Raw genomic sequence first — 22,650 nt, 5'->3', positions numbered from 1 at the left:
ACCTCACAAATGCATGGTGTGTTCTGGAACACATGTGCATGCTCTAGCACTGTGCCTGTTTCAGCAGAGATGCCACAGATCACCATCTATCCTACTTTGGAGAGCAGACAAGCCTGTGGACCCCATGTTCTGTGAAGAGTTGTGGATGTCCAACCATTTAGCACCTTGTGGTAGTTTCACTGTCTTCTAAGTCTTTCCATAGATGCTAATGACAGTAACACTTGAATATTTGACTCTGTCACGCATACCTTTGCTGAGTTGATCCCCTGTCCATGTTTGCTCCACTTACATACCTTTTTTACCATGTCACATGCCTGCGGTGCCACCAGGTGACATCCAACATTACAGTGGGCAGTAGTCATAACATTTTGGCTGATCAGTGTGTATCCAGAGCAGTTTGAAGTAAAATGGTCACATAAAGAGTAGGGAAGACAAATGCGAAACCGAAATTTCTAGCAGGCGCATCCTATAGAAGTGTAATCCAGCCACAAGAGAAAAGCTTTATGCAAAACCCAATTCTTGAGAATTGTTTGTAGATCCCTTACCAAGGTGGATTAGTGAAAGAGATTGATTAGATTAGAAAAAGGGGCTTGAACATCTTGTCGACATTGCGGTCATTAGAGAGAATAAAAAGAACTGCCTTGTTTGTTTAGTGAACATCACAGAATTACTCAACAAACCCTAATGTGAGACGCTGCAAGAGTGACATGCATTGTGTAGAGTTATATACTCTTGAATTTCTGAGGGACCACATTGCATTACTAGTCAAGAAATATATATTTTTTTCCACCAAAGCAATCCTGCTTGACAATAATAACTGTAAAATGATATTGTATGCAGTTCTTTTCATATACCATCAGAAAATGAACAGTAAAGTGGAAGGGATTGGGTTTCCATTTCTAATGTACTCAATATCAGTGAGATTTAAGCTCTGATCTTCCTTCTTACTTGCCTTTGCATTTTGAAAGGAATCCACAATACGCACACAGTAAGGGTTAAAGATGCTGGCTGCTTTATTGAAATTTGTCAGAAGTCATACAGTCTCATACTTTTTCTGAAGATGAATAATTCAAGTGAAATCCTGCACAACAGTAAGAACTGCTGCTGTCGTCTACATCACGTCCACAAAATACACAGCTTGTTGGCTTTGCCATCACCATTTTAGGTCAGAGGGATGTAGTTAGTATCCATGGCTAGTACCTTATGATCCGCCCACCAACCACACAACAGAGAGCTTGTGTTGCCAACCTGTCAAGGTGCCCACAACTACTGCAACTCATCTTGCCTCTGACAGCTACTGTGGTATTTGGGGGCACCACAGCACCACTGTTACTGACACTAGCTCACCTCAGTGTGGCACACGGTACAAGCATGACTTCACAGTATTCATCCACCTGCAGCTTTATAATATGCCGCACTGCAGCTAAACTGTCAGTCTGCGACTCTGTGAGTTACAGCTCCAGTTCACAAGTGTTCACTGGGCGCCATTCGTCAGAGAGTAGTATGTGCCAGTTTAAACCAAGTCCCAGATAGTATAACAGAGGTGGATCTTGCTGACAGCAGTTTCATTACTATGATGGACTGTGAACTAAATTATACCTTCAAGAACTGTTATTGAATGGTCCAGTTTCTCATCAAATCAACACAATCTTTCACTTGCATTCATTTAGAAGCTCTTAAGCTGCTCTTCAGAGCCCAGTGTTAGTGTGTAATCTGTGTGTCAGTAATAAAGTTTTGTGGTTCTTTCTTACTTAGGCACATCTTTCTTCTTGTAGCACATATCACTATACTAAATGGTGATGAGGTAAAAAAAACGGAAATGTGTCTTGTGCTCAATTGGGTTACCCATCCTACCTTCTTTTGTGTGTCCTCTCTGCAGTATTGGTGGGTTTCTACCTCACTTTGAGACCTCCACTGGTTGTTACTGGTCATTTCCTTTTAGCTTCTTTCATGCTTTTCAATTCTTTGTTCCTGCATGTCACACTTATGTTGTGACATGGCAGTTTTTGGATATTCCATGTTCCGCTGTTGTGTGAGAACAGACCCTCTTGCTCTCAGCTAATTGGTCTCCTTTGCTGCTTTGGCATGGTTACTACCTGAGCTGTCGCTCCTACAACTTGTCCTGTTATGGGGACAGCACTTGCACCATCTCATAAAGCAAACCACTTGCTTGACTCATTGTTGTTTGTGGACACTGCCCCAATGAGCAACTGATGGTCCAGCACAGCTTCTGCAATATGCATGACACTTTGTGCATGTCACCAAGCTCCTTGGATGATATCTTGTCTGTCCCAACACTCCTCTCCCCTCCCCTATCCATGATGCAGCTCCTCTACCCCCAGTCACACTGAAGCTAGAAGTCACATTTGATTCACTGTCTGCCTTCCTTCGTGCATGAGGCTGCCCCTTCCATGTTTCTGCTCTTATGATGTTGCCCTCCTGTCTGCCACCAGCCCATCAGCCTCTTGCCCTTCTGCCTGTAGCACACTTGCCTCCAGCACTGCCTTTGACTCTGCCATGGTGCCCTCTGCGCTGGTGCCTCTTTCCCCAGCGCCCCCTACACCTGCACCACCAGCTCTTGCACTGCCCACTGGTGCATCATGGGCCCCACTGGCTCCTGTGTCCTAGGCCCGACCAGTTCATATGCCGTGAGTCCTGATCAGTCCCTTGCTACAGACCAAGCTGCCTCCTGCACCATAGGCCCCACCTACTGCAACACCACATGCTCCAGTGCCACTGGCTCTGGTGCCACCTGCTCCAGGTCACAGGCTCCAGTGCCACCAGCTCCTGCCCCACTGGGTCTAGCACTTTGGCTCTGGCACCACCTGCTCCAGTGCCCCCCCCCCCCCCCCCCTGTGCCCCCCCCCACCACTGCAGCACAGGCATTCACCCAGGCAAACTCTTCTGGTTCCGCACCATGCACTGCATTGCATGTCTCACCACATTCTGCCCACCCACTCGATGCTCTCCTTTGCCAGTGCTGGTGAACACACCTTGTTTCCATCGCACACGTTGCCCTTTGTTCAGCCATCCTTTCTATCTGTTGCCAATGTTTAGCTCACATACTTCATGTACAGCTCCCTCTCTCGGGGTTATTTCTATCAGAGTATGGGTCATACTCATCTCGTGCACTTGGCAGGGCAAGGCACCTTTGCAGCACATTATGTGGCTGCTTTCAGACTCTGCTTTGTGTCACTCCATCCTGCTTGCTGGCATCAGATGTCTCTGGTCATGATTGTCTCCTGCAACCGCCAGGGCCTCGTTGTCTTCACCGGACTGTTGCCTCTCCCCGTCGGGCACCCTCTGTATGTCTCCAGTTGAACTTCTCCAGTGCTTTGGTCTGTCAGTTGTGGAAGTTTTGCCACAAGCCTAGCCTTGTCAGGTCATGGTACCTTCGGTGACATAATTGCCGCTATTATGCCGTGGATCCTGCATCTCTTTCACTTCTCCACTCTCCTCCTCACCTTGTCTGCCTCTCTGCCTACACAGTAGGTTACCTCCTCTGGCCATGCCAGATGCTGCTGTGCCTTTTGCTGGAAGCCTGCATCCATATCTGGCGATTCTTCTGAGGGTGGCCCAGTGCCCTGAGCTCCTCCTACCACTGGCCACAAGGCATCTGATGACCTTCCAAGGCATTTACCTGGCACTGTCTTATCTGGTCCTGGCTGCTGCCAAGTTCTCTTCAGGCATTGCTGTCCAGCCGACCTCACTGGCACCCATGTGTCCCGGTGGCCACTTTAGTTTGAGCACCTCCTTCCCATTGCATGCTGGCACCCTGCCACCTTCCTCCTGGCCAGCCTGCATTGGTACCACATGGAACACCTTGCAGTCCCATGCTGGTTGCCTGCCACACCATTATCCCAGCATCTTTCCAGATGCTAGTCAAGTTCTCACCTCTGTCCCACGCTGGGATGTCTCCTTCCTTTTGGAGGCATTTCTCCTGAATGGCTTCACAACTTCTCTCTAGGGGAGAGGGATACTGCATCCTTAGCTGTCACCTATATCACTACTGCCAGCTACACAGCAAAATGGCTGCACCATGGCCTCCGTAGGAAAGAGGTATGCAGTATTTGTGCCGGGTATCTTTTGATCCAGCCACAAAACACACAGCAGATAGCCACATGTGGCCACCTTTCAAAACACCTGCAACTCGACCACAGCTCATCTGGTCTTTGTTAGCCACTGTAGTATTTAGGGGTGCCACAGTGCCACTATTGACAGCAATAAATTGCCTCCCTGGGCCACATGATACAAGCACAACTGCCCGCTGGTGGCTTTATGAGACTCTGCTCGTCAATCAGTTTGTGAGGGTATGAGTTCCAGCTCCAGTTCATGAGTTCAACATTGATATTCACTGAGTACCATTCATCAGAGGACCGAGACCTCGGTATTGTAACAAAGATGGACTTGGCCTATGACAGTGTTTACTTACTGTGATGGACTGTGTCCTGATCTGTACCTTCAAGAACTTTTATCAAATAGTCCAGTTTCTCTACAGATCAAGATGATCTTTCAGTTGCATTAATTCAGAAGCTGATCAGTTGCTATTCAGAACCACATGTTAGGACGAACTCTCTGCATTAGTAATAAGGTTCTGTTGTTCTTGGTTAACTGGGCACATCTCTCTTCTAGTAGCATGCATCACGCATGTCACAGGGTACTAAAAGAGCCTTAGCTATGAGGAGCAATCATATGGAAACCAAACAGATGGAAAAAAGTAAGAAAGTGTTTGTTATTTAAAAAGTAACGACCATAATAGTTAATAAATTTATCCCACTGTGAGATAAGGTCCAGCACACATGTTGCCAAGGTTGTTTTGCATACATCCTGCAGAAGTTTTGCTGGGAACCCCTTACACATCTCCATACAGCTCTCGTCTCCCCATTCAATTTCCATATTTTTGTAGCCCTGAAGAAAGACATTCATGGTCATCTATTTGCTTTGGATGAAGAGGTGCATGCCTGGGTACAATCATTTTTGCATAGACAACCACAAACATTTTTCCATGGAGTCATTGACCTTCTTGCCTCATTGTGGAATAAATGTATTGACAGTTATGAGTATTACTTTCAAAATAATAAACAATTTACAGCCCTCCTTCCTACTTGCTTTCAAATTTGGAAAGATATCCACATTAGGGTTGCAGCGAGATATACAGACAGTAGCTGCTTTCTTGAAATTTTTCAGAAGTCATACAGTTTCATGCTTCTTGTGAATATGAGTAATTCAAGTAAAATATCAGTGCTACTTAACACTAAGAACTTTTATAGACTGAAATTAGTGAAGGTTTAGTAATATGCAATAATATACTATGAATTATCAAAATTATACTAGAAAAGTTGAAAAGAAATGTTGCAGTAGTGTGAATATTGCAAGCACTTATCAGCGGGGACCTTCAGTTTTCCTCCTCTGCACTCATGTCTCATATGCCCGTTTTGCTTGAATATAACTTACAATTTATTCTTATGTTTATAACTCAATGCTTTGATTCCATTTTAGAGTTTGACCATCAACATCTACCTCGACAGATAGTTTGTAACTGGTGTTGAATGTGAATGCTTTGGTGATGAGAAATTAACTACATGACCCATACTAAAATTTTGTGGAGTTTATTAGGTCAGTTTCATGTTCCATCAGTTAGATATACACTGAGGTGACAAAAAACGTGAGATAGCTCCTAATATTGTATCGGACCTCCTTTTGCCTGGTGCAGTGCAGCAGCTTTGTGTGGCATGGACTCGAGAAGTCATTGGAAGCTCCCTGCAGAAATATTGAGCCATGCAGCCACCATAGCCATCCATAGTTGCAAAAGTGTTGCTGGTACAGGATTTTTTGCATGAACTGACCTGTTGCCACTGCAGGATTTTGTGTATGAACTGACCTCTCAGTTATGTCTCAATAATGTTCAATGGGATTCATGTCAGGCAATTTGAGTGGTCAATGAGTGGTCAAATCCTTTGCTTGAATTGTCCAGAATGTTCTTCAAACCAGTCACAAAGAATTGTGGCCTGGTGACATGGCGCATTGTCATCTATAAGAATCCCATCATTGTGTGGGAACAAGTAGCTGAAAATAACCATTTCCAGTCAATGGTCAGTTCATCTGGACCAGAGGGCCTAGTCCATTCCCTGTAAATACAGACCACACCATTATGGAGTGACCATCAGCTTGCACAGTGCCATGTTGACAACTTGGGTCATGGCTTCATGTGGTCTGCGCCACACGCGAATCCAACCATCAGCCCTTTCCAATTGAATCTAGGACTCATCTGACCAGCCCACAGTTTTCCAGTATTCTAAGGTCCAACCAATATTGTCATGAGCTCAGCAGAGGTACTGCAGGCAATCTCATGCTGTTAGTAAAGGCACTAACACCAAATTTCACCACACTGTCCTAACATATGTTTGTTGTATGTCCCACATTGATTTCTGTGGTTATTTTCTGCATTGTTGCTCATCTATTAGCACTGTCAATTCTATGCAAACACTGCTGAGACACTGTGGATCTTGGAATATTGACTTCCCTAATCATTTCCAAAATGGAATGTCCCAAGCGTCTAACTGCAATTATCATTCTGCATTCAGAGTCTGCTAATTCCCACCGTGTAGCCATAATCATGTCGGAAACCTTTTCAGATGTATCACCTGAGTACAAATGACAGCTCCACAAAAGTACTGCCCTTTTATACCTTGTGTGCTCTATACTACCGCCATCTGTATTTGTGCATATCACTATCCCAGGAGATTTGCCACCTCAGTGTATAAAATAGTCTAGAAGTAATTCTCATGGTGGTGGTGGTGGTGGTTAGTGTTTAACGTCCCGTCGACAACGAGGTCATTAGAGATGGTAATTCTCATGATTATCTTTGTGAGTAGATTAGCAGTTGTCTTAGTTTGTTGTTAGTATACTTTACATAAGTAGCTTCTGCATGTTAATGTATATCTTGACTTGTGCCATATCGCTAAAGACCTTCCATCATTGTAGAATTCATGACACATGATGAGTGGATGAATAAATGGAGTTTGTGATACCTAACTATGACATGACAGTGTTTCAATTAATATACAAAACTTTGATGTTTCTACAAAGGATGTTGTTTTTACAAAGACTTACTATGTTTTGTTGAATAATGTATGTGACTAAATAATTTTTATTTGTGTGAATTTTTTTGAGGCTGGAAAATTTACATAAAACACAGCCAACTACATATTTGCTTGAGGGTATATTGGCATTGTGTTTTGTCTTGATGGCAATGATATGCTGGAAAATGAAAGGTGGAGTGGATAAACATTTCTCCACATTCTGAAAGTTTTAAAACAAGCTTTTATTAAGTGTGTGTGTGTGTGTGTGTGTTTATGCTGTTAGACTCAGGTGTTTGGATATATCACTCTACAAAACATATTGTCAAAATATAAATGTATTTATATTAATGCTAGGCTGTTTATGGAAAGACAGTGCTAATTGGTTTGGATGTTTAGATTTGTAGTTCACTGGAACCTTCCAAGAACATTATCCTCATTTTGTCAACAAGCTGGGAGGGCAGGACGAGATGGAAAACAATCATGGTGCCGGGTATACTATGAGACTGAAGAGAAAATCCATAGAATATCATTGATACAGAGACGTATTACGAGGTATAAATCCAAATGTAAAAAAAACAATGCCGAGAATGAACTTAAGGAATTTGAAAAAGTGGTCAGATATTGTGAAGCTGTCATGTAAGTGTTATGACTGTAGGGTTTATACTTTGCCATATCATTTATTTCATTTGAATGATATTCTCTCCTAATAAGTATGAATTTCTACACATATATCCATCTTCACAAACTGCTGTGAAGTGCATGTAAGAGGGTGCTTTCCATTCTATCATGCACTAGTGTTTCTCTCCATTTCATTTGCATGTGGAGCATGGAAAGAATGACTGCTTAAATGCCCCTGTGTTTACTGCAGTTAGTCCAATATCATCTTCTAGGCCCCTACAGGAGGAATACATGGTAGCAAAAATAAATGTTTTTGTCTGTACGTCAGGACTATAAGAAATAAAGCAGTATTTGTGGCCTTTTTTTCCTACACTCTGACAAGGCATGACAATTCTAGATTTGTATTCTATCCTTCCCTTATATAACTTAAAGGGATTGTTAATTAATGCACTGCCAGTATCCTTCACCCTCTGTTGTAATGTAAACATGCATTTTTACACATGATAGACTTGATATCGTGTCTGGGGAGATGGCATATTTTTGTTTCATTTTTTTATCATGTGAGGTGCAGATTAAAATTTTTCTTTGGTTACCATAAATACTTTAATTGCTACTGCTTTTTTATTTATTTGATTTATGCATGAAAGAAATGCTGAAAAACCTGAACTGTCTGACTCTTGGAGATAGATGTTGACTATTCTGTCTGAGCATACTTACAAAGTTTGAAGAATGTATTAATTCAAGATTCAGGGAATATACTGCAGGCCTCCATGTATTCCTCCTGTAGGGATCTAGAAGATAAGATTAAATTGACTGCAACACACACACACAGGCATTTAATCAGTAATTCTTTCCATGCTCCATATGCAAATGAAATGGAAAGAAACACTAGTGTGCGAGAGAATGGGAAGCACCCTCTGACATGCACTTCACAGTGGTTTTCAAAGATGGATGTGTCTGTAGAAATTCATCCATATTAGGACAGAAATTTTTTTGGAGATTTATTTTAATCACTGACCTACAAAAATTATTTGTCCAGTATTTTATATCATTAAAATGATCCAGTGTTTGTACACAGTATATGGGTTTTAATTGTTGAAATAGTAATTATTACTTTTATTTTTTGTGTGTCTGACTACATTATTAAATTTTTTGTATTAGGTGCCGACATAACATCATTTCAGAACATTTTGGTGATCCCAAAGTACTGTGCAACAAACAGTGTGATGTTTGTGCAAGCAAACCCCCAGCAGGAAATGCAATGCTAACTCTTTTGAGTTCCAAATACAGCAGAACAGAGAACTGTCAGTTACAAATAAATAAAAGCACTGCAGATACAGAAGAAAAGAGGTACTGTATTATTAGTTATATATGAATCACCTATAACTTGCACTGTTGCAGAAATGGAAAGTGGTATTGGTGTGCAGTTTTCACAGAATGAATTTGGGGCTCGTATTTTTAGCTAATCAAGTGATTGTAACAATACTTAGAAAGTGTACTTTTTGTGCAAACAAACTTTTTATACATGGAGCAATGCCTATTAACATTAGCAAACTAAAAGTATGGTAAATTAGAATGTCATTGGTGTTTATTGCAGAATTCTAGTCATACACTAGTCATGTGGATTCTGATCAGTAATGAGATAACTGACCATCAACGGTTGTGTTCAAAATGACCACTGGCAGTGGCAATATGCACTTTCAGTCTGGTATGCAACAACTGCTGCACACATACTACCATTTCACTAGAGATATCCAAGCAGGCTGCAGTAATATGTCATTGCCAATATCATTGGATGTAGTTGGCATGTCCTTGTAGACAGTGTGTTCCAGCTTTCCACAGAAAAAAGCCTACAGGCATCAAATCCAGGGAACAGGCTGGCTGTGGTTCTAGTCCTTTGCGTCCAGTCCAACAATCTGGAAACAGTTCATGAAGACATGCTATGGTTGACTATCTCACACCACACATTTACACTCCATGGAAACTGAATTTCTACCCGACGAAGCCAACATGATTGTCGTAATTGTTTCCATGCAGCTCTTGATGGAAAGAGATGTGTTGGAGATGGAACCTATGTCGATGAAGACAGTTGCCTAATTCATGTCACTTCCTCATGTGATTGCACAGGAGCTAACTCCCAAGTCAGTTGCAGCAGCAGCAAGAACATTAATTTCCCCCTCTTCTGTTGTCACTTGTTTCCTTTGTTATATGATTTTGGTGTTACACTACCACTTACACTTAACTGGTGGAATGGGTTGATAAATAATGTTGAGATGGTTGATGTCCATTAGGATATTTTGCCGCATACACCATACAAGAACAAACTGCATTCTTCTACACTCTCCATACACCATAAGCATGTTGGCTTTTTTGCATTGGTAAATCCCATTGTCTGCTCATGTCCTGCTGCTTGGACTGCCACATACTAGCTGACTAGCAAGTCACAATGTACTTAAGGAAAACACAAGCATACTGTAAGCAAACAACAACATTGTACCTAGCAACTATGCAGGTTGAGTGGCACAAACAAGTGTTGGTGTTGAAAATTTTCTAACTACAATACCTTGTAAACAACTTGCACTAAAATCCTGCAACAAACACCTTCGACATTCTAATTCACCTCACTTTTAGTTTATTAACTTCAGTCAGTATTGTTCTATTTAAAGAAGTGTGTGTTTGTTCAAAAAACACACTTTCTAAGTATTATTACAATCTGTTTATTGGCTGATACAAGCTCCTGACTACCAATCCATTCTGTGAGAACTGCACATCAATAGCGCTTTCCATTTCCACAACATCAGTGGTGCAAGTTTTAAGTGATTCACCCTGTATATCTTCACTGCCTTCATTTCATACTTTTCTCACATTAATCAGTCTTCAAGATTTTTGACCTGAATGAACACTGATATTGGGTCATAAACATAAACTTTTTGTAGAACTGTGTGTAAAAATTACAGCAGCATGAAGAATGAATAGCCGGCCGGGATGGCAGAGCAATTCTAGGTGCTACAGTCTGGAACTGCGACACCGCTGCGGTCGCAGGTTGGAATCCTGGGCATGGATGTGTGTGATGTCCTTAAGTTAGTTAGGTTTACGTAGTTCTAAGTTCTAGGGGACTGATGACCTCAGAAATTAAGTCCCACAGTGCTCAGAACCATTTTTGAAGAATGAATGGGAATGCTATGAAACTTGCACAACATTCAGAGCAGAGTACTGCATGCAAATTATAATAATGATGTGGTTGAGGTGATGGACTGAAATTTAAGACAAACCGAAATGATATAACTAACACTGAAAGAGTAATAAGTAAGGATAATGTAATTAGACAATATGATTCACCAAAAAATATCTCAATATCCTCTCATCTAAAAGTAGACAGAGATAACTGATATATTTTCTGATGTGATTTAAGCAAACTGGATGTTAGATCTCATGCTTTACTTAAACTATAGCTCTGCTTTCTGGTCCAGATGGGCCAATTGGGACCAACTGATTGCCATGTCATCCTCTGCTGAAGGCATCAATTGAATGCAGTATGAAGGCAGCAGGATATCACAGTAGATTGTCTAGTTTGTGAGTTGTAATCAGCCTCTGACAAAGAGTGACTTTTTCATTTTGAGTTGAAATGAGCTTCTTACAAAGAGTGACTAATTTTCATTTACAATGTTCATTTTAGTTTAAATTATTAAATTTCTTGCAGTTGCTGCATTGAGATGCAAACTGTGTTAGTGACCCTTCGCTCTCAGCTGAAGGCAGTGTTGGCTTCAGCCATGCAGCTTGGGGCTGTTGCCAGTGGGCCTCCTTGTGGGGGGCCATACATGGTGATCTAGTGAATGTTCAGCATATCTCATGCATCTGCCAACTGGTCGACAATGGTGACTCCCCTGGTTGCTGCCCCCACTGAGGGAGACCCTTCATGTGTCGTCGAGTGGGATGTCACTTCTAGGTCTGGCAAGTAGCGAAAGACAATCCAGAGAGCCAATTGAAAGGCCTCCTTGGCTCATCTGACAAACAGACTTGAAGTGCTATCTGTGGCTGTTAAAGATCCTGAGCCACATGCAGTCACTTGCTGTGTTTCAGAGGAAGCCTCTCAATCAGCAAGATCTATGTATTGATAGAGGGTGGGATTGCTGGTAGTCATGAGGACCAGTGTTAGATGCATAATGGGGTCCCTTAACAATATGGCTGCCAAGGAGGGGAAGAAATCCAGTGTGTGCTCTGTGTGTATAGCAGTAGGAATTATTCCAGATGTAAAATGGGTGTTCCTGGATACCATGAAGAGCACAGGATGTAGCCATATGCCAGTGGTGGCTCATGTCAGAACTAATTATGTGTGTTGCTTTAGATTGGAAGAGATTCTCTCTGGTTTGAGGCAGCTATCAGAATTGGTAAGCTTTTGAGATGAAAGCAGAGCATTGTGAACAGGACCAGTTGCAGAATTTTGTTACAGACCCAAGTGGATGGTATGAATCAGAGGCTCAGATGGTTCTGTGGCTGTGTAGGCTGCAGGTTCCTTGACTTGCACCATAGGGTGGTGGGGTATTGGGATCCTCTGAGCAGGTCAGGGATCCACTACATACAGCAGGCAGCTACATATATAGCAGGGGCTGTGTGGAGTGGACTGGGCGATTTTTTAGGTTCGACGGTCTCAGGAAAGTATAGAATGAGCTATAGTCTCAAAGGGTTCAGTACAAACACAGGATGAGGGTAGTTTTAGCAACTATCAGTAATGTCATAGTTATGTTGAGAGGGAGCCAGATCTCCAAGTGGTAATAGAAAGCACTGAAGGTCAGGGTAGTGGTTGTACTTGACAACCAGAATAAATTAATAATTGCTTCCTTTTACTGACTCCCCAACTCAGCTGATTCAGTTGCTGAACAGTTCAAAGAAAACATGAGTCTCATATCAAACAGGTAACCCACTCATTCATTATAGTTAGTGGTGACTTCAATCTACCCTCAATATGTTGTTGAAACCATGTGTTAAAGTTGGTGGTTGGTCCAAAGCATGCTCCAAAATCAAACTACATTCTTTCTCTGAAAATTCTTGTGAACAATTAGTTCAGGAACCCACTTGAATTGTGAATGGTTGTCAAATGAAAGTTGACTTCTTAGCAACAAATAATTCTGAGCAAATAGAAAGAGTAATGACAGAAAGAGGTATTATTGACCACAAGGTTATGAGACTCAAAACTCTTAAGCACCCAAATCCACTAAGAATAAACACAAAATACACCTATTTAAGAAAGCAGATTAAAATTCACCTGATACCTTGCTATTCCAAACTCTGTAAACATAGACCAGATGTGGCTTAAATTCAAAGAAATAGTATTGGCAGCAATTGCGTGATTTGTACCAGATAAAAAGACTTCAATGCAAGTTGCATGCCTATGAAGTATCATCTCATTTCTGCGACTTGATTTGCGAATTCCTGTCAGAAAGGTCACAGTTCAAAGTAATCATCGGGAAGTCATCGAGTAAAATTAGAAATGACACTTGACATTCCCCAAGGAAGTGTTATGGGATCTCTGATGTTCATAATCTATATAAATCATTCAGGAAACAATTTCTGTCACCCTTTAAGACTATTTGTAGATGATGCTGTCATCTAGTAATCTCATCAGAAGATCAACACCAGTTTCAAAATAATTTAGACAGGATGTCTGTATGATGCAGAAAGTGGCCATTGATTCTAAGCAAGGAAAAATGTGGGGTCATCCACATGAGTAATAAAAGGAATACATTAAATTTCATTTACAGGATAAGACACACAAATCCAAATCCTATTAATTCAACCAAAAGTCTAAGAACTACAGCCATGAACACCTTAAATTGAGATGATCACATAGAGATTGTAGTGGAAAAGGCAAACAAAATACTGAATTTTATTGGCAGAATACTTAAAAGATGCCACATAGCTAGTAAAGAGACTGCCTATACTATACTTCTCTGTTATCCACTAGAGTATTGCTGTGAATTATGGGGTCCTTAGCAGGTGGGTGGAGATCTCTTCTGAACAGCACATTGCAAGGCATCCCAGATAAGCTTAATAATGTTCATATCTGGGGAGTTTGGTGGCCAGTGGAAGTGTTTAAACTCAGAAGAGTGTTCATGGAGCCACTCTGTAGCAATTCTGGATGTGGGGGGTGTCGCATTGTCCTACTAGAATAGCCCAAGTCCATCAGAATGCACAATGGACATGAATGGATGCAGGTGATTAGACAGGATGCTTACATGTGTGTCACCTGTCAGAGTCTTATCTAAATGTATAAGGGGTCCCATACCACTCCAGCTGCACACACTCCACACCATTACAGAGCCTCCATCTGCTTGTACAGTCCCCTGCTGACATGCAGGGTTCATGGATTCATGAGGTTGTCTCCGTACCTGTACATGTCCATCCACTCGAAACAATTTGAAATGAGACTCATCTGACCAGGTAACATGTTTCCAGTAATCAACAATCCAATGTCAGTGTTAACGGCTCCAGGCAAGGTGTAAAGCTTTGTGTCATCCAGTCATCAATGGTACACAAGTGGGCCTTCAGCTCCGAAAGCCCATACCGATGATGTTTTGTTGAATGGTTTGCATGCTGACACTTGTTGGTAGCTCAGCATTGAAACCTGCAGCAGTTCGTGGAAGGGCTGCATTTATGTCACACTGAACAATTCTCTTCAGTCATTGTTGGTCCCATTCTTGCAGAATCTTTCTCTGGCCTCAGTGATGTTGAAGAGTTGATGTTTTACTGGATTCCTGATATTTACAGTACACTCTTAAAATGGCCATACGGGAAAACCCCATTTCATCACTATGTTGGAGATGCTGTGTCCCATCACTCATGCACTAACACCAAGTTCAGACTCACTCAAACACTGGTAACCTGCTATTGTAGCAGCAGTGACTGATGTAACAACTGCACCAGACACTTGTTGTCTTCTATAGGTGTAGCCAACCACAGCACCGTATTCTTCCTGTTTACATATATCTGTATTTGAATGTGCATGCTTATACCAGTTTCTTTGGCACTTCAGTGTATGTCCATACATGTCAAGTTTGACACCCACAGTATCACAGTTACATTTGTTTGTTCTTGATAATTACCAATGTGTTGTCCGCCCCTGGTAGCTGAATGGTCAGCAAGACAGAATGTCAATCCTAAGGGCCCGGGGTCAATTCCTGGCTGGGTAGGGATTTTCTCCACTCAGGGACTGGGTGCTGTGTTGTCATAATCATCATCATTTCATCCCCATTGACGCGCAAGTCGCTGAAGTGGCGTCAAATCGAAAGACTTGCACCCGGCAAACGGTATACGTGACGGGAGGTCCTAGTCACACGACATTTACATTTTACCAATGTGTTGACAGTCCTTGTTCCACGGATCTCATACTTTGGTGTTACTTGTAGGTACCTGACTAGCATACCACAGTGTCTCAAACAAAGCCTATTTCTTCGTAAACAGTTATATGGTGATGAATTGGTAGTGCCTCATTCTTTTATATATTGTGGTAATCTCTAAGCAGAGTCTCAGCTCTGAAAATCTTTGGCGGGTAGGTATTGCTTAGCAGGGGAAGCCAGTAGGCAGGAGTTGATCTGATTGCACCAGTAGTCATGTGCATCATGTTGAGCTGTACATTGATGAGGCTGGTATGACAACTACTTGTATTACACCATACTGAAGCACACCACTCTGCAGCCAAAAGAAGCAGTGCAAAGTCTCCATTGAAGCCCCCCAGGTTGTGCCACACAGTCTCTGAATGATGTTGTTGTGAGTTTTAATCTTGGCTGATGTGTTTTCCACATGTTTTTTAATAAAATAGAGTGCAGTGAAGTGTGATGCCAAGACACTTGGGGTAACAACTTACAATAGCATGTTTGTTTTTAAGCTGAAATGCGCAAGTCTTGCTCTGACTCATATAGGAATCTAAGATCAAAGTGCCTTTACAGGTTATAATGGCTTTTTTATTCATTATTATAGGTCACTGAGTACCATCTGCTCAGATCGGTTTGATGATTCACTGGCAGAATGGACCACATTACATGATAATTCAGAAAATGAAAACAAAAAAGTTGCAGAAAAGAGCAGCACGATAATTCACAACAATGCAGAGGTCACCCTAAACAATGATGGAAGGTATTACTTGTATTTTGACATGGCCTCTCTTTATAAAGATAGTTTTATCCTGTAAAGCATATCTGTTGTCATTAAGATTTAAAAAAAAAAATGTATTTGTATGAAAAGTATTATTTTGTGACAGTTTAAGATTTGAAGACAATCTCCTGTAATTTAAAGATATTTCAGTAGTTTATATTCTTAATTATATGGATTCAAATGGAATAGAGTTTTGGAGGTGTTACCAGTTGATCCTCAAAGCAGGTTTCAAATATTTTTGTAATTTCTGACAAAAACTTGCAATTAAATTACTTTGTATAATTGTTTTGCCAAATTTCATGATACTTCATATGTGCTATGAATGGGGGTGTAAATGTCTAATTTAAATTTTCAATAACACTTCATTTTAGACTTGCAGTATTGTGAGTATTGAGATGTGACTGACATCATACTACAGATTAGAACCCACTGAAACACTTCTATTGATTAGAAGTTGGTTTATATTATGTAATTATCTGTATTATGTAATTATTAATATATCTGCAATTATGGAGTGTGTATTCTTTGTTAGTTAAAGCCATTGACTTGTGACAGGAAATTGAGTTTTGTAATGTATATATGAAAAAAGCAAAATGATTTTTAAAATAATCAATTTTGATAATATGTCTATGTTTATAAAAAAGACAATGGTTATTGAAAGCTGGTTCATGCCAGGACACTTTTATTTGTAATATGTAAAAGATGTAGAGAAGTCCCTCCACAACAGAAGTGGCATGGAGCAATGTAAAAGGTGGTTTTGGTGGTCAAACTGGGCAGCCCCTTGGGGTGAACGGTACACAGTATGTGGCTAGTGATAACACAGTACATTTCGATGGTGCCAAGAGAGGCAATTGGGAGCTGGTTTGCAAAGGATTTTTGCCTCAGATGTGGATCTGGCTATTATTTGGTATTCTCAGCAAAAAAAGAATGGCTCTAATATGTTGAGAATCCAATGCCAAGAAGACATTTTATAGAGCATTCGAACATCATGGAGTACAGTTAGCTGCCCTGTCACTTGCCACCAAAACTTCGCCACTGCTTTACTAACTTCACACATCCAGCTACGTGTAAGGGCATGGACCAGTTAATTTGTGTGTGTGGTTTTAATAATAATCCAAATGCTATAAATCTGTGTTCAGAACCATATCTTCTATCCTGATCATGGACCTATGCAGGGTCCTCTTCTAAGTGCTACTAAAACTGAGTATACTGTTGTATTCAGGTGTTTCAGAGTGGTGTTTTTTTTTTTTTTTTTTTTTTTTTTTTTTTTTTTTTTTTTTTTTTTTTGTCAAATGTAAAAGGAGTAGCGAAAGTTAAAGTTAACACCACAAAAGGGAAGTTAGATAGGATTTGGCTTAGTTTATTGCAAAGTAGAGTTTTGCAGAATACTGTGCTGGATTGTGTACATGTTATTGTCTAAAATACCTGCTTCACAGGTAGTAAAAAGACAGATAAGTTAAGCTAATTTTGGAAATAGTGGTGTTTTGATTTTTATCATGAATAGTTCCTTTTTTGAAGTTAATTAAGCTCAGTGTTGAATTTTTTTTGTCTTGAAAAGTGAATTATGAACTACTCCTTTGAAGTGAAGGATTAGCTTTGTTTGAATTAGTCTTTTCTACTGAGATAAGCATAAAGCTTGATTAGTGACACTATACTAGTTTATGGGTCCCCATCATATCCCCCACATATTAGAAAGATAATTGGACTATTACTGCTGCTAAGGAAAACTGATATATGTAGAGGGCTATAAACAGTGTATTTATGATATTATTTACCTTTATTTGTGTTTTTTACATGTCAGTTAAGATAGAAGCCCCTTATGTCCAAATTTAGCTCTGCACTTCATGCAGTAATATTTCAGTATTGGTTTAAGTAATGATCTTGAGTGTAGTTGTAATTAGTATAGGCTTGGTGCAAATTTGCTTTCCATAATTGCTGGTGTGTGCATTATTGATAACTGCTGCCGATCATAGCTCGGTGTCTCCTGTGTCAGTTTGTATCCTGTGCACTATCAAAAGGGGAATATCAATGAAAGTAACTTTAATAACCAATGTTCAATTTTCTTAAACATATATTTCCAAATTAATGTGCCTAATTGGGCTGGTGACTGTTCATTTTTTCCATTCACATATGATTTTTACCAGTTTCATTAACTTCCAAGGTTAAAGTCCATTTAGTTTTTCTGTTAATTTCACCATATTCAAAATTATTGTCCGATACTTTTGTCCATTAGATACACACATGGTCAAAACTCGAAATTCTCTCTGAGGGTAACATTAACTTGTTTCACGGCATGCATGTGCATCATATGTGCAAATTAGTGTTATACGTGGCACTACTTGACAGGACATTCATCAGTTTTACTCACTAAAATACAGTTCATATTGTAAATATTGGGCATAAAACAATTGTAAGACGAGTATTGAATATCCAGCAGTGCGAACTTGCAATAGATCACGCAAAATAATTGATAGAAAACTTTAAAGATCTTTAAAAGATAAAATATAAAGTGTCAATAAAATTAAAATGGATACAAAGGCAACAGTAGGTCAGAATGAGTGAGACAAAACAGTATCTAGTGTACAAGGTGGCAGTAGTTGACTAGACGAGGGCACATATGACACCATGGGATGGCAGCAGGCTTACGTTGAGTATCATACACACGTCATTGTTCAAATTCATGTGATGAGCTCATCGCAAATAAAACAAGGTAGGAAAGATGACATGAATGGAGACAGTGGTTATGTTGATGAATCGATGGATATGTTCAATTCATTGAAAGTTGAAAGTGAACCGAGTGAAACACGAGAAGTAGAATCTGAGTATGAGGACACCTTAGAACAAGATAGCAAAAAACCACTGAGCATGAACGATTTGTTAAGGATGTTGTCTGCACAAATTACAGCACAAGGTCATCAAATTAAAACACAAGGTGTTAAAATCAGTAAACAAATTGAAAAAGTAGATTCAAAAGTAAGTGTTGCGAGTAATGCAATCAAGGACTTAAAAACTTAAATAGATATTTTTTATTTTATCCATCCACAGACAATAAATATTATATGGATGTTGTTCGAAAGTACATGTAAATTTATGGGAAACAACCTGTGCAAAAGAAACATACAAAATTTTACATTAAGTAGTGCAAAGAATAATACATACAAAATTGTATAAAAAATGTACAAAGTATAATACTTGGTCATACAAGACACAGTAATACAACGTTTTATACCTGTATACTAACAGCATTGTAACTGCGTAGTCTGTTTGGCCTAAGGCTTTACTTTTGTCTTCCCTAAACAGGAAGCCCTTATATTCACTATAATAATTCAGGAAAGATTTTACAACACTCAACAGCTGTCCATCAGATTTAAAAAATTAACAGAAACTTTAGGGGATGAAAGACAGAGGTTTCAGTTTCGCCTAAATATAAGAATTATCAGAATTATTTATTGGCCCAAATAGACATTTACTGATTAAAAACGTTGTTGAAGTAGAAATTCTTTAAATTCTACTTTAAATCTGTTTTCATCTTCTATCTTTCTGATGTTGGCTGGCAGTATGTTGTAGAGTTTTGTACCCGTATGGCTCACATGCCTTTGTGTGTGTTATTTTTGTTTGCTGAGTGTGGAGTGCAGTGCTATTTCAAGTATTGTAATTATGCAAGTCGGCATTTGTCTGAAAATCTGCAAGGTGGAACCTAACGTATAAAACACATTTGTATTGTTAGAACTTTAAGCTTGTTGAATAAGGGTTTGCATTGTGTCTGTGGATGACTGTGTGTTATTATTTGGGTAGCCCTCTTCTGTAACAGAAAAATTTGTTTTAGATGGCAAGTGGTGGAACTCCAAAATATTATTCCGTATGTTGCAAGAGACTGAAAATAGCCAAAATATGCCATCCTGTCATCCTCTATAGTACAAACATTTGCAATAATCCCAAGAGCAAAACAAGCTGAGTTAAGTTTCTGCACAAGCTTCATTACATGATCATTAAAATTAAGATTTTCATCTACACAAATCCCCAGCAATTTTGTTGATGCCACTCTGTCTATGGTCTTGTCACCCAACAGCAGATCAAGATTTACATTTTGACATATTTTCCCAAACTGCATATAATTTGTTTTATTTGCATTTAATGTCAACTGGTTTGCACTGAACCAAGTGTGGACATTCTTTATTACTTGATCAGTAGTTGTCTGCAGCATTTGCTTTGGTGCACCTATTATCACATTAGTGTCATCTGTTGCTGCTCCATCTGAGGTGTGAAAGTCATTTATGTTTGTGCTTTCAGACAGCTATGGTTGAGGACTTGTGAGTAAGCTAAGAGAAACAACTAAAACATATTCATGTGGTATAGTGAAACTGGGAGCCCCACTTGGCAAAATTAAAAAAAATGACTGCATCTGCAGAGGTAAAAAATCTGAACGATAAAGAGTTTGTTGTACTTCTGGGAGGTGCAAGTGATGTCTACAAAAATGAAACTGTGAGTGCAATGCAAGATCTTAAACAGTGTCTGAGAAACCTCACTCACACAAACGTAGTAATAGTCAATATTCCGCATCGCTATGATCTTGTAAGATGGTCATGTGTTAATACGGAAATAAAAAGTGCCAACAGTCAGTATGCAAAAATCTGCAGACATTTTAAAAACATGAAATGTGTTGATATAAGCAATAAAAAAAACAACCAAAATAAATTCAAAACTAAAATGGTAATTGCATTGCCATTGCCAGACCCCATAAAAGAAACACTTTAAAAAAAAGGTAAAAGCATTATAACCATCATCAGCACCACCAAAGCATGTAAAAAAAGATGAAGTGTTAACAGAAAGAACATTGGACAGCAATTTCAATGACAAGAGACCTACAGTTCATCATCATTCAAATATTATCTTAGACAAAAACAAGAAAAACAAGAAGACTCCACATTCACAAGAAACCACAGAAGCAGTGCCGGACCAACATTTGAAAGGTCAGAAACAGCATCACCATCAACAACAACAACTGAAATGGCAGTATTAAGTACATTAGCAGCAGCACCAATTGCAGCAACAAGCAATTCACCACAGCCCAATGTACAGGTACGTCCCGAGAGGTGCAGGAAACATGTTCTTCTCAAGGAAGTTTTGGTATCTCACCAGGACACGGGAATGAATATGCCAGCACAAAATGTAAATAAAACTGTAACCAGTTCTCACCTTAGTCACCTGCAGATTTTAAGTCTAAATATTCAGTGCCTTAGAAATAAATCACTAGATCTTGAGGTAGCAATGAATGGTGCAAACATTGACTGCATGTGCATCATGGAGCATTAGTGCAGAACTTTTTAATTAAGTATCATTAATATAAATCCATATAAGTTGGAAAGTCAGTATTGTAGAAAAAAATGCCAAAAATGGAGGTCTATGTATCTTTACTAAATCAAGTATCAGATACAAAAGAAAGTGTGAAGCTGAGTTATTGAGTGTGGAAAATCATTTTGAAGTAGCAGCTATACAGTTGTATGAAATACAGGGAAAAGTCATAGTAATAGCAATATAGAGACCACTTACTGGTGACACAGACATGTTCATTAATAAATTATAAACACTGCTTAACATTCTTTTTACTGAAAGAGCCACTGTAGTTGTCTGTGGGGATTTCAACATAAATCTTATGAATGATAGTAGGCTAAAAAATGAATTCCTGAATCTATTATGTAGTTTCAATCTGTTTCCATACACACACAAACCCACAAGAATAATATATAATACAAACAGTCTTATAGGTAATATATTTTCAAATGTACAATCCACAGAAGTAGAAGTAACAATTACAGATTTGGGATTATCAGACCATAATGCTCCTGCCCTCAAAATTCCTTCAGTGTCACTTCAAGAGAGAGAAGTGTACTTCATGTATAAAAGAAAATTTTCCACTGAAAACTGTGTAAAATTTACAAATATCCTAACTAGTGAGTCCTGGGCAGTAGTGCTGTCCCTAAGAAATACAAATGATGCATATAATACTTTTTCTTCAATTTTCATGGGATATTTTGAAATGTGCTTTCCAAAGAAGCTGTCAAGAATCACATCACATCACAATACAAAGCCAAGTTCTTGGATAACAGTTTGCATCAAAACTTCTTGTGGAACTCAAGAGAGACTAAATTCAAAATTGAAGACGTCTACAGATCCACAGTCATAGAATATGTTAAGAATTACAAGAGGATATATCAAAAGTAATTGCCAAGGCAGCATTTGTGAGTAATGACAACTTAATAAGACACTCTGATAACAAATTAAAAGCTGTCACCACTATGCAGGGGCAGATGAATGACATCAACAATAGATTCTATACCAAAATAATGAAAATTCAAGATGCTGAAGAACCTTCGGTTTTAACAAAAGTTGATAAAGTTTTCGGCCTCAAAACTGACTTAGTAAACACATGTAAAACTGAAATTTCTCAATTGAGACAAATGGTAAATGATTCTGAAAAGGAACTGAGTGAACAAGTGGCAACATGCAAAAAGAAGTGTGAACAGAACACTTCCCAAATTCAAGGTAAAGTGAGCGACCTTGAACAGAAAATGAGAAAAACCAAATTATGTCACTGACAGAATAATTTGTAGCAAATTGTTGGAGGGCGAAGAATGATTTGATCCAGCAAAACAGCATAATGGATGGCACCCATTAGATTTTTTAAAAACTGTGAAAGGAGTTTGCCTGATTACGTACTGGACCAGGAAAAGATCAATGTGGTTATTAGCACCTTAGCTGGTGATGCAAAAAGATGGGACCTAAATTTGGATATAGCACAAAT

The 22,650-nt window shown here is 39.5% G+C and overlaps 1 protein-coding gene across 1 annotated transcript in view; it reads left to right on the top strand.

Annotated features, from left to right (window-relative positions):
* LOC126248856 (ATP-dependent DNA helicase Q5-like) overlaps positions 1-22,650 on the top strand; it is a 253,160-nt gene that overhangs the window by 212,391 nt on the left and 18,119 nt on the right. Inside the window, exons 8-10 of the mRNA XM_049950287.1 lie at positions 7,479-7,718; positions 8,862-9,050; positions 15,675-15,830. Coding sequence (XP_049806244.1) covers positions 7,479-7,718; positions 8,862-9,050; positions 15,675-15,830 — 585 coding nt within the window. The remainder of the gene's footprint in view (positions 1-7,478; positions 7,719-8,861; positions 9,051-15,674; positions 15,831-22,650) is intronic.

The sequence above is a fragment of the Schistocerca nitens genome, chromosome 3 (genome assembly GCF_023898315.1).
Source record: "Schistocerca nitens isolate TAMUIC-IGC-003100 chromosome 3, iqSchNite1.1, whole genome shotgun sequence".
In the NCBI taxonomy this organism is placed as follows: domain Eukaryota; kingdom Metazoa; phylum Arthropoda; class Insecta; order Orthoptera; family Acrididae; genus Schistocerca; species Schistocerca nitens.
Note: the sequence above shows the minus strand (reverse complement) of the source record. Positions and strands in the feature narration are given on the sequence as shown.